Source organism: Electrona antarctica (assembly GCF_951216825.1).
Source record: "Electrona antarctica genome assembly, chromosome: 18".
Lineage (NCBI taxonomy): Eukaryota > Metazoa > Chordata > Actinopteri > Myctophiformes > Myctophidae > Electrona > Electrona antarctica.
In genome coordinates this window covers 27,818,804-27,832,247 of record NC_136799.1, presented here as the reverse complement: position 1 = coordinate 27,832,247, position 13,444 = coordinate 27,818,804, and the positions used below count along the sequence as shown (strand labels likewise).

General features: G+C 42.8%; 1 protein-coding gene across 1 annotated transcript in view; it reads right to left on the bottom strand.

The window, feature by feature from the left end:
- Positions 1-13,060, bottom strand: part of kcnk10b (potassium channel, subfamily K, member 10b) — a gene marked incomplete at both ends in the record, with an annotated part of 28,553 nt that extends 15,493 nt beyond the window's left edge. Inside the window, 3 exons of the mRNA XM_079527471.1 lie at positions 5,653-5,817; positions 6,776-7,026; positions 13,006-13,060. Coding sequence (XP_079383597.1) covers positions 5,653-5,817; positions 6,776-7,026; positions 13,006-13,060 — 471 coding nt within the window. The remainder of the gene's footprint in view (positions 1-5,652; positions 5,818-6,775; positions 7,027-13,005) is intronic.
- Positions 13,061-13,444: the final 384 nt, after the last annotated feature.

Sequence of the window (13,444 nt, the reverse complement as noted above, 5' to 3'; positions counted from 1 at the left end):
CATGTTGGCTCAGTCATTCCCATCTCCCAACAGGTCCTTCTTCATCATCCATGATGCATCCATGACACCATGGTCCCAAGGAACAGAAAAAAGACTCAAAGACAACTTTAGGATAACCTCAAAAAGTGCTACACCAGCACCACAATATGAGAGGACACTGGACAGGGCAGACCAGATAGTAAAGTTAATTTACTAGCACAAATTCAGCACACCAGTGTCAAGGTTGTGGTTCTACGATTCAGCAATCTTAAAGGACAATACTGGTGGTCTGACATGTTTCACGCATTGATTGAAGAGTCAAGTATTTTAATATGTTATTATTATTATTAAAGCGATATTTCACTTTCAAAAACAACTTTCGGTCGATGTATCATCTCAGGCTTCTGTGAACACCCTATAGAGTAGACAGTTTTTAAGTTGCTCGATTCAGTATTTAGATATTTGATACTTATTTTAGCTGCCCGGCCCCCTTCCTATACAAACCCATTGTACAAACCATGTTAGATTCATATAAGATTGTAGAAATATCCCTTTATCCCTTTGTTTTATATGGCTAAAGCTGTGAATAGACATTACATTGTTTGACACTGCAGATGACGATGATTAAGGGGTGGCTTTTTGAATCATTGATGGACTCAAATTCAATATTCCCATCCCCGCTTTAGCCCTAAGTGACTCATCAAAAACCAAAACATGATGACATGGCTTCACATTGTGCCACAGTCTGAGTCATATCAGCAGTACAGTGAGAACAGCCAATTAACTTTACTGTATTGGCAGACGCACTGTGGGTGGGTGGACACTGGACAGTGGGACACTGCTGATATTGAAGCACACACACGCACACACGCACGCACGCGCACACACACACACACACACACACACACACACACACACACACACACACACACACACACACACACACACACACACACACACACACACACACACACACACACACACACACACAAACAAACACAAGTCTTGACAAGAATGAGTCACCCTTTCTCTAGCTGTCTCCATCCTCCAGTGTGCTTTAGAGACCTGCAGCTGTGTGACAGGACTAACCGTCCTTGATAGAGTGCTTGTAAAAGTGTAAAACACTGTATGGCCTGTGGGTAATTCCTCAAGACAGCACAAAAGTGTTTAGCTTTTAGTGTGAGCATGTAACGTGGCTTGACTTCTGTGGTTGAAGGCTATACACAGTAAAATCCTCAGTGTACATTGAACTCTGGAGAGTGTACCCGGTTACACTTAAGTTTGTGGGTTTGTGTTCATTTGGTACCATTTGTACACTCCGATTTGAATTAAAACATACGATTTTACTGTGTAGTTCACATTGTTGAAAAAAAACCCACCAGGGCAGTGAAAGAATAAATGGCCGGATTCATAATATTTATAAGTGAATGTTGAATCTAATTTAGTGTATTTCATGTTGGGATAGTGGAAATGTGGAACTGATCCCATACAGAAGCTCAGGCTGGCATGTTCTGTTATGAATGCCATTTTATTAATTCAGCTGTGCCACTGCTGACAGAATCTGAACATCTATCCATGCAGGAGACTCAACTGCTCTTACTACAACTGCTGCTAATGGGGGGCTGACTGCAGGCCCCTGTAATGAATAAATGATTCCAAGTGGACCCCGGGCAAACCGGACTAAATGTATTTATTTTACACCATCCTTCAGTGGAAATACTGACACTGATTATTTTTTTTAACAAACCTGTGATAGACGTTATATGACTCAGAAGTTGATCATGGTGAGGTATGCACATTTTCACCGCAATCATGCACAGTTTCACCGCAATCGGACGCTGCGTTGCGGAGTTGTGGCAATTTGTACAAAACGGGTACAATACGGGCTACTCCTGAAAACTTTAGAAGTCAATCGTAGGCAATCAGGATGGATAATTATGAGAAATCAAACAAATCACATGACTATGGAGAGCATGTGTACCGATTTGCGTGAAATTTGGATAAAATCTGAAGGAGTAATATTAGAAAATGTGTTTTACATATGTCGGCCTCCTGGTGGCGCTATAAAGAGCAGATGTGAAGAATTCCAGGCAAAGGTTTTTCCTTGGCCTCTAGGGAGTGTGCATACATGGTTTTACACAGATCGGTGCAGTTATAGGTAAAACACAAATCGGCCAGTTATAGCGCCACCATGAGGCTGAGTTGAAAATAATTGGAAAATAAGTGGCATTTCTTCCTCGACCTAGTGGGAATGTGCGTGCAGAATTTTACGGAAATCACACCATGTGTTCATGATTTGCAGCATTTTGTTTGAAACGGAGCACTCCTGCGAACTTTGGAAGCCAATCTTAGCCAATCAGGATGGAGTCTAGGCTCTAGAGAGACTGTGTACCAAATTGCGTAATGTTTGGACAAAATCTGTAGGTGTACTGTCAAAACATTTGTTTTGCACAAAGCGGCCTCCTGGTGGCGCTATAACAGGCCAATGTGAAAACTTTGGGGCAGAGGTTCAGCTCTGGCATTCAGGGAGTGTGTGTGCAGAGTATGGCTGCGATCAAGCCAACGGTGCCAGAGATTAGCTGTTCACAGACGGACGGACGGACGGACGGACGGACGGACGGACACACGGACGGACGGACGGAGTGCAAAACATACTCTCTCCCCATGCCTTCGGCCTGGTGGAGACAATGAATGGAGGTGAGTGTAGAGAAATTAGAGACACAGATGCAGAATGATTCAAAATTTGCTGGAGCAATGGCAGAGGATCTGGCATCAAATTGAGCACAGCAGGGTTGGTTTGTACCCGTCCATACCCCCCCCCCCCCCCCCCCCAACCCCCCTGCCTCCTCCACCACCGCATCCCCACCAAATCGAACCCGGAGCACACCAGAGCAAATGCCACAGACATGGCAGCTTCTCTCATAGGGGTTATCTGGTTACTCCACTTTTCACTTTCGCGAACTGTATCCATATTCGTTCTTGGTATGATCCAAGAGAAATATAAAAATATTCCCTTTGCTATCTTTGTGGTACAACCTGTGTGCAGCTGCATGAATCCACAAACAGTTATCACAAGGACCCGGCATTTGAGAATGACTGCACTGATCTCAGTCCAGTTCATTTCTGTCACGAAACAACTTCACACCTTGCCCATTAAGCTCATGGTCATATCTCAAATAATTTTCCAATTCCGCTTCCAGCTGTACATGTCAGCTTGATGTACTGACCTTGATCCTTAACTCATGTCAGGTGATATCACAGTGCTGTGCAAACCCTCGCCATGCTGAAGCTTTATAGGTGACATTGTAAAATGATACTGTGAAACGCTACAGTAAAATACGTGATTTCCCTTGCCTGTTATTGGCAAATTTACACGGCGCCTGGATCAGATAGGTGATAAGTTGGAAGGATTCTCCAAGTGGGACCTTGCAGAGATTGAATGTGTCAGACAAATTAAATCGACGTCTACGTATAGAGGTCATTGTTTATGGTTGTCAATCATCTCTGGTATGGGTTCAGCGACAGGTCCATTATCCAAGGTTCATCCTAGAACCTGATTGGAAGCTTCTCTCTGATTTATACATTTACTGTACGCTGTTTAATTATCTTTTTGGTTTCCATCCACATTTTTGCAGCAACTGTTAGTAAATATGGGCCATCTTAAAATCCTGAATTGTGACTGAAGATGCCATTAATAGGTATCAGGTATAGATTGGTATCAGACATAACTAAGACATAACCTCCTCAGTTTCTTATAAAAAATACATTATTGCCACTGAGACCATTAGCCTCTATATTATGTGGGTTGTAGACAATACCACTGTATAAATATATAGTACACATTTATAATGTAGGATTGATCTTTCAGATTAAAATAATATACCTAAATGTCATGGTAATTCAAATGCCAATTTACAATTGCAACCGCAGTTTACTACAAATGTAAACATGAAAATCACATCTTTACACTTCTAAATCTATTCTTTTCAGAATGTAAATATATCTCCATGTACTGGTGTTCATTGTTGGAGCTTTTGTTTTGTTCTGGATTTAACCTTTAGTTGTAACAAAATCCATACAGAGCCAAAATCCTACACTATAGTAACACCAGGCAACTGTTAACACTGTGAAAAGGTAGCAAAGATATTTTAGTATCTTCAGTAGAAATGCCCATTTCTCTATGATTACTTGCTGGGTTACATAATAACGCTGTTGCACAAACCAAAAGGATCTGTACAGTTTGTTTGGCAAAGATGAAGTGTCACTGAGCATTAAAGATACTGCGATCTCTATGGAGACCCTGAAGGACTTATTGTGCTATAGCTATTGAAGGATGTACTTGCCTGTAAGCCAACAGATGACATTTAAACATCAATAACTGTACAGCAAATAGTGGACTAACCCAGGGGCAAGTAGCAGGGTGTGTGTGTGTGTGTGTGTGTGTGTGTGTGTGTGTGTGTGTGTGTGTGTGTGTGTGTGTGTGTGTGTGTGTGTGTGTGTGTGTGTGTGTGTGTGTGTGTGTGTGTGTGTGTGTGTGTGTGTCCTTATGGTGTAAAAGTCTCTATAAATTGCATTGGTGACTCATCAACAGCAGGAATGGCACTAATGACCAGTTCAATTCGTATTATTATTGGTATGTAAATGTCAACATCATTACACTTTAAAGTAACAAGCTGTGGAGTCGGCATGCAAGTAATGCAACGAAAGCCTACTCAGTTTTGCATGATAGACAGCTGTGTGGACGGTGCACGTTGTCATTCTTGTGTGTATCCCGCCACTATACCATCCAAAGCTGCAATCTGTACGTTTTATGTCCGTTGTCTCTCTCTCCCGAGAGTCCCGACAGAGAGATGTGATTAGAATGATGTACGAACTACAGTAAAGAAGATGACGATGCATCTATGATGATGTATCTCGTGCTAGATCTGCTTCAAAGCTTTATTGATAATAATGACAACCAATGCCAACCACATGAGATGCTAGTTATAATATCTTAACATACTATTATATAATAAAATATATATTTTGAGTGGTGCAACCACTGTCCCTGTGTCCCTGGCTGTGTCCGAGCACGAAAATTGCGTTATAACGTTTGTTCACCACCAAGTGTCACTGTTGCACAGCACAGACACACACAGGCCAGGGAGGAGGGCCAGTACAGTACAGTACAGTACAGTACAGTACAGTACAGTACAGTACAGTACAGTACAGTACAGTACAGTACAGTACCACTCACTTCAGACGGGTCTGATTTTTATTTTTCTACACCCTGTTGTCGTACGACTGCGTCATGCATAGCCGATCTACAAGCTCATAATGCATCGCATTTGTGATGTGTTGTGAGCTTGTAGATCTGCTATTTCTGAACATTTTTTAAAACATGCCCAAAATGAGGAGGACACCTGACGATGTTGAAAGAGGTTAAAATAAGACCTGGAAGTAACATTACTACAGGCCCTCTCCTTGTCCAAAAAAACAAAGCAATGAATAGAAGAACAGATTCATCTGATGGTAATCATAACATGTTTGCTCGTGTGTACTCACGTAACTCATAGTTGACAGTGTTGCTCAAAGGAAAACACAAGAAATAGGAAATCTGCTTCTATGTCTGTTATGAATGAACATTCACAATTTTTCCCCATTAGCTAATCTTTCCTCCGCAACGCCTCTCACCTTAATGATGGACTCCAGCTCGTTGGGGCTGACGCAGTGATGCCTGTGTAGAAAGGAGGCCTTCTCCATGGTGATGCTGGTCTTCTGGTCCCTCTCGAATGGCTGCTCCAGTGCCATGAACGCCAGACCTCCGCCCACCAGGTAGAGCACCACCACCACGGACACCTTCAGCAGTGGTAGAGAAAGTACTCACACTTTAAAAATGAAAGTATTAGTTGTAAATACTGCAATATACTGTAGATATACTCTGTTACAAGTAAAAGTCCGGAATTCAAAGTGCACTTAAGGCCTGACTCACACCTTCGCAACAGATTGATGCATGCTAGATGCATGAGACTTATTGACTGACACAATGCATTTCCAATGGGAGTCACATGGTTTGACACAACATTTGTGTTGTATGAGGGGGAGGGGGGCAGTCGAAACACAGCCGAAAGCCGTACAACACAAATGTTGTGTCAAACCATGTGACTTCCATTGGAAATGCATTGGGGCAAGATGTAACCAAACCCTTTCATACATCTAGCATGCATCAATGTTGTATGCTAGATGCGATTTGATTTACATCAAATGGCCAAAATGTATAGGGCTGAAAGTGGTTAAAACACCTTAGAAGCCCAGAACTATTTAATCCATTTCATCCAGGGTGCCCATCATTTGTAGCGCACGAACCACTTTTACCGGCGCACTGGAAGCTGGTGTGCATGTCTGTGTAGCAGCTAACAATAGCCACAACACTCTAGAGTCGATCGACAACAACGGGAGGTAATAATAAATCTATCGCGACTAGCGACTGGACCGCTGAGCGCCGTCTAACACAGGATGATTTAGATCGGGAGTTATGATCAACAAGCGCTACAAGGCTCTAGAGCGATGCGAACAGTTTTGTTTTCATTAATCTCCGTCTTGTTTATCAATCTCCGGCTTGGGCACTTGACCGTGACCTTGAACTTGGACGGAGAACTAATAATCTACAAAGTAACTATAGTAACTGAAGTTTTCAAATAAATGTAGTGGAGTAAGTATTGGAAATTGGAAATACTCCAGTAAAGTAAAAGCACCTCAAAATGTTATTTAAATACAGTACTTGAGTAAATGTACTTAGTTGCTTTCCACCACTGACCTTCAGCACCGTCTTCCACTTCATCACTGAGTGGAGCATGGTGGCTGTGCTATCGTAGCTGGTGTCCATGCTGGCCACCAGGCTGGCTGACCGGGAGGAGATGGAGAGGCGTGGCAGCGGGCAGTGACCGTTGGCCTTTGGGTCGCAGCCCATGGGGTTCTGCATGGTCGCCACGCTGGCCTGGACTAGGCTGGACTTCACCGCGCCAGCCTGGACCTTCTTGGGAGGCACCATGTTGGTCTGAACCGCCACTAGGAGAAGACAGAGGGAGACAGATGGTGGTGAATGTGGGCCAATCCTTCGTGCTGGAAGTCAATGATATTGAAAAACAAAAATCACACCCGTGTGAAGTGAGGGGACGCTCTTATCATCGTACATCATCATGACGTAATATGTCGATTTGCTCAACTTCAACTAAATGTGGGAGTCCGGATTAAGTAGGGGTCAAGTTCCTTGACTTGACCAGGCACGCTATCCAATACAGGGTATGGATAGGGTTAAAGAGGGCTAAAAAACTGAAACCAAAATCATAGACTAGAGGAAAGGCTTTATATCGAATTCCTCATTTTGACCATCAGGTGTATTGGGGAAATAAATGCAACAGGTCTCACGTTGGAGAAGTAACCTTTCAAGATCTCCACCTCTGGTTCTGCAACCTTCTCAACACAAACATATCACAATTTACAATGAGCAGCAACTGGATTACGTTCATCACCAGTTCTACTACTACTCCTATGTTTAGTAATCCTGGTGCGCAGAGCAGGGACGTGCAGAGAGTGTTAGAGAAGCAGGGGCTGAAATCCCCTAAGAGGGCACTTTTGGACAAAAATAGCGAAAAAATAGCTGTGTTCAAGTTCAGGAGACTCCTGAATGCTGCCTTCCGGCATGGCATGGAAAGGAGTGGCATTTGCATTTCTTTCACCATAGTAAATTCTGCATTCCTGGTCTGGAAAGGGCAGTTGTTTTACAGACGGGTAAAAGGGCAGGGGCTGTCTATGTGTGCACGTCCCTGGCGCAGAGCCCGGGATGTCTTGCCCACATATGCCAACCCACAGGAGCACTGGATTAATTTAGAACACAGCCAAATCAAATCATAGTACATACGTGTGTTCAATCAATTATTCAATCAAAGCAAACGGCACAAACAATATTAGTTTTCCAGTTGCCTCTTCTACAAAAAATAAAGTTACAATACAATTAAGTCGCGTGTTGTCATTCTCTTGTACTGTATGTATTATTTCCCACCACGGAGTACCCTTGCATCTCGGAGGACAGGCAAGACGGGCAGTGTCGGTAGGTCAATCAGAGGCAAGCGGGGCGTTACCATGTCTATGCTCGGACGTAGAATAGATATACGCCCCCTCCCCACACAAACCCAATTGATTGACTTCAATGTAAACCAAAGTTCATTAGCCCTCGCTCTGAATAGCCAGCCCCCCCATAGTCTCCCCAGTCACAATTTTCTGGAGCCGTCGCTGCTACCATATGAGTCATTTCTGAAAGCCAGACGTTGGAGACGCTATAGCGCCCCTTAAAAACACCCTCCTTAAGTAGGGGATATGAGACTATGGAGGGAGAGAAGGGGAACAAACTATTGTCAAACTGCTATGTGGGTAGAATTTGACGCTTTAAAGACATGTACAGTCTTGACAGTCACCGACAGTATTGACATTGAGTTGTGTTTTTTGTACAACCCTCCCCATGGCCTCAGCAAAAATGTTATTCCAGCAACATACAGTACCATATAGGGGATATGGAAATGTCTACATGCCAGCAGGCAAATGATGAAAGCCATTAGTCTCGTCAATTGCAGCCCCTCTGTCTTGGAGGTAATATTATATTCCCCAGTCTACAAAGCAAAATCATGGCTGTTAATTGTCTCCACCAGGCCGAAGGCATGGGGAGAGAGTATGTTTTGCACTCCGTCTGTCCGTCCGTGTGTCCGTCAGTCCGTCCGTCCGTGTGTCTGTCTGTCTGTGAACAGCTAATCTCCGGCACCGTTAACTTTTTTTGCACACACACTCCCTGGATGCCAACGATGAACCTCTGCCCCAAAATTTCCAGAACGGCCTGTTATAGCGCCACCAGGAGGCCGCTTTGTGCAAAACAAGTTTTTGGACAGTACACCTACAGATTTTGTCTAAACATCACGCAAATTGGTACACAGTCTCTCTAGAGCCATTCAACGAAACGGGTCTTTCAGATTTCTCAGACTTTAATGCTGTAAATCATGAACACATCGTGTGATTTCCGTGAAATTGTGCACGCACATTCCCACTAGGACGAGGAAGAAATGCCACGTGAACATATTCAACTCAGCCTCATGGTGGCGCTATAACTCGCCGAAAAGTGTTTTTACCTCCAACTGCACGGATTTGTGGATAACGTTGTATGCCATCTCCATAGAGGCCAAGGAAAAACATTTGCCTGGAATCTTTCACATCTGCTCTTTATAGCGCCACCAGGAGGCCGACATATGTAAAACACATTTTCTAATATTACTCCTTCAGATGTTATCCAAATTTCACGCAAATCGGTACACATGCTCTCCATAGTCATGTGATCAAGACGGGTTTGTTCCATTTCTCACAATCCACCTTCATTGCCTACAATTGGCTTCTAAACTTTTCAGGAGTAGCCCGCTTTGTACCCGTTTTGTACAAATCGCCACAACTACTCAACGCAGCGTCCGATTGCGGTGAAACTGTGCATGCATATTCCAACTAGGCTGAGGAAGAAATGCCACTTGACAGTTTTCAAATCAGCCTCATGGTGGCACTACAACAGGCCAAGCCGTGTCTCACACACACACACACACACACACACACACACACACACACACACACACACACACACACACACACACACACACACACACACGCACACACACACAAAACATGATTATATTACTCCTAAACATTTTGCCAAACATCACACACACTCCTATCCTCCTGGTGGAGACCTGTGCCCAGAAGGAAAACTGTAAAAAAAACCCTGTCTGTTTAAGTTTCTTTTCATTTTGCATCGTGTTTCTCATGACAAGAGAACAAAGCTTCGGGCCCATAAAAACACATCTTTCCCTATATCATAGGAAACCAGGATGCAATCTCTCTAATAGACCATAGAGTGGGGTAAGTGCCACTTTGGGTCATTGGTTTTCTGAAATGGCCTGTGAAATAAATGCATGCAAGCTGGCATAGGTCATCCAAGGTGGGGGACAGCACCAAGGAGGCAGCCATATTTAGATCCTTTTATGTATATAAAGCAATCTATAAGCTATTCAGAGCCTGCGAGTTGTCACCAGTGTTTTAATTAAGATAAGCACTTTCTGCCAATGGAGATAGACTGTGAGGGAAATGTGGCCAACAATGATGCAACCCAATAACTGGAGGGGGGGGGGGGGGGGGGGTTAATTGAGGGTAAGCAGGTTTAGTTGAGGGTAAGCAGGTTTAACCATCTGATATATGTGAAAGCGTAAAAAGCAGCACTCACAAAGAACAAGACACAGCCCCCCAAACACCCCCCACCCTGATGAGTCAAGGACATCCAGGAAGTCTGTGATTCTCTTACGGGAGCTATAAATCTTGTTAGGGCTATTTGACAAAATATTTTCGTCCAAATACCTTGATATAATTTGATGCTATTCTGGAAATAATAATGGATGCTTTCACAAGATATTTACATAATTATATAATAAGAATATTTTGAGAGGGGAAATTGAAATGCAGGTTATTGCGACCGAAGGTCGCATTTAACTATGAAACCTTGAGTGTTTGTCACACAAAATCCCCATACATGGTGAAAGCCCCCATACTGTGCCCAGGTCTCGTGACATCACTATGACATAGGTCTTGTGAGATAACTATGACATAATCAGGGATGATAGTAAATCAGGGATCAGGCTATATGGCTATAATTGTGCGCAAGCAGAGCGTGCCATGAGGTGCGCTCACCACTGCTGCTGCTGCTGCTGCTGCTGCTCCGGGTCCTTTAGACCCGTTATTGACTTTATACCAACCTTGAAACATACCTTAGTTATACATCACCAAGAATGGTGGTCCCTTATTGGCTGTTGGAGGACACCGACATACATATACATTTTTCCAGATGATATTGTCTCATGTCACATTATTGATATATCGATATATCACCCAGCTCGACAGACAAATATCTTGATCACCACAGCCACACCATTATATCCCAATTTACATTCCACAGTTTGTTTGATTTGGAATCTGTTTATTTGCTTTTAACATATGAAAAAGTGCACACATTTCAACACTAAAAGAGTTACTCTGGTAATTGTCTCTTAACTTGTTTCTTTGTCTTTAGGTTACCATTGTTATTTGGAGAAGTCCCTACCGGGTGGGCTGGCCCCTTGCGTGTTATGTTACTTGATTTAGCCAAGGTTAGTTTGTTCAGTTGACATTTGATTAGTTGTAGTTATATTGATTATAGTTATATTTCATTTACCTGTTTTATAGGCCTATATGCAAATTACTGGGGGCAAATAAAAGCCTGTGTTTTCAGTCACAACTCCTGTTTCCTCATTGTTCCAATGCTTGGCTATCACAATTGAATCAATTAAAGCAATTATGATACATATTATGTCAAAAGCAAAAGAAGATTCAACATTGCCACATTGAACTACCATGACTTATACGGAGCTATTTTTAGCACATGGGGGGGGGGGGGGGGGGGGGGGTGAAGAGGAGCGGTGTGCTCTATACTATCCTCTCTAGCAAGGACTGTAATTCTGATGGACATTCTAGAACATTTACTGATAAAACACTTCCCCATTGCAAATGTGAACTGGGTCAAATGACTGACTAACAAATTACATTAATTGCTTTTCAACTCAACTCGAATTGAATGAAATTGAATGAAATCAAATAAATCAACCCCATGGGTTGTCCTAATAACATATACACCACAACAGAGGACATCAGACAACTGTATTTACATTATCACATTCTTCAGTTTTCAGCCCAGATGTGCATGCATAATCAAAGGACCAGCTGTAGCCTATAATAAACAGACTGCTCATTCCAAACCATGGAATGCATTGATGAGTTTTCATTTCAAAAGCAAATATGCTGCATTCGTCTTAAATTGTATTCAAACCACTGAAGCCACTTATTGATTTTGGGCAATTAGATTAAGTCTGTGCAGAGAGTATAATGCTTTTAGTAGATAGATATAGGATATAGCCTCATGGCTCAGTCCTCTCTCTGCAACAGCTACTGTATATAGGCTACCTCCTAAAGCATTGCCATGCATACCAGATGAATGTCTGACTGGTAACCTTGTTATAAAATAAAGTTGTTTTTCTTTCATTTTTTCATTCCATAAAGAACAAGTGCGACACACACGCACGCGCGGGCGCGCGCGCGCACACACACACACACACACACACACACACACACACACACACACACACACAGTCTATTCAATCAAGACAAGTGTTTAAGCAGTTCAAACCGGAACACTTAAACACACCTTGAGCAAACAGCTCAAACAGCTGGCAAGCCTGGCATAATAACTGAAAACTATATTCAGTTATATTATTCTGGATGCCAGCGGAAAATACGTGGTCTAAACACAGGATATAGCCATGGGCTACTGCGTGACAACCATAAGTCCATGTTGTTAGCATTTTTTTAATTAATAAATAACACACGGTCTTATCTTCTATAGAGATTTAAGAGTAGCCTAGTATAATGTAAATTTCCGTTGTCTTATTTCTGGCTCTTTGCCCAGTTCAGTTATTTCCGGAGGTGGGCATCTCTCCAGCTGCCCTCTCCCTAACAAGGGGCGCGCTCTCCTGGCAGCACTGCCCATCGCAGCTAAACCCACAGGGATGGAGATGATCGAAATATCCTATATTCCTACCCGGACGCTTTGTCTTCTTACAGCTCTTTTTTGCGCAACGAAAGCATGCATGCAAATAGGCCTACATGGAATCTTGAAGGACACATTTTGAACACAAACAAATACATAAAACATTGTAAAAAAAAAAAACCCAAAACAAAAACAAATTTATATTACGGTAAAACTATCAATTAACCCGCGTTTTATATTGTCAGGGAGCTGCTATAGAGGTCAGTGTCAGTGTGTCACACATATACATGTTTAGGTACTGAGTGACTGAGGCAAAGTCAACATGCAAGTTTTAATTAGCAGATTTATGATGATAAACCTTGAGCCAAAATGAATCTATAGTTACCAACCTTGTTCTGTGTCCCAATTAACTTGTTTCCTTGGAGTTTCTAGTGGAAATTTCATGGCTATTGTTGTTCTTCTCAATAAATAATCCACTGGGTTAAGTAGCCTGGCTAAATTTACCAGCGACTAATTAAAATCAGGAAAAATTACATGAACCATCGGCGCTGTTTTCTTGTGTCTTCTGTACATCATGTCTTGAATGGTGAATTGAAATTCGAACGCTCATTGTCTCATTTAGCCGTCTCCTCTCAGCATGGTGTTAGCTTGACAGATTGCTACTTATGAGCCGTTTCTCCGAGCTGTCACCCCATCTGGAGGACGACCCATCTATAGTGGACCGGTCCACGGGCAGACGACTGAGACGAGGCGTGCGCCAAAACCCGAACTTTTACGCATGCAAGATGCTCTGATGATTGCTCTCCGCTCCCTGATGATCACCATCAC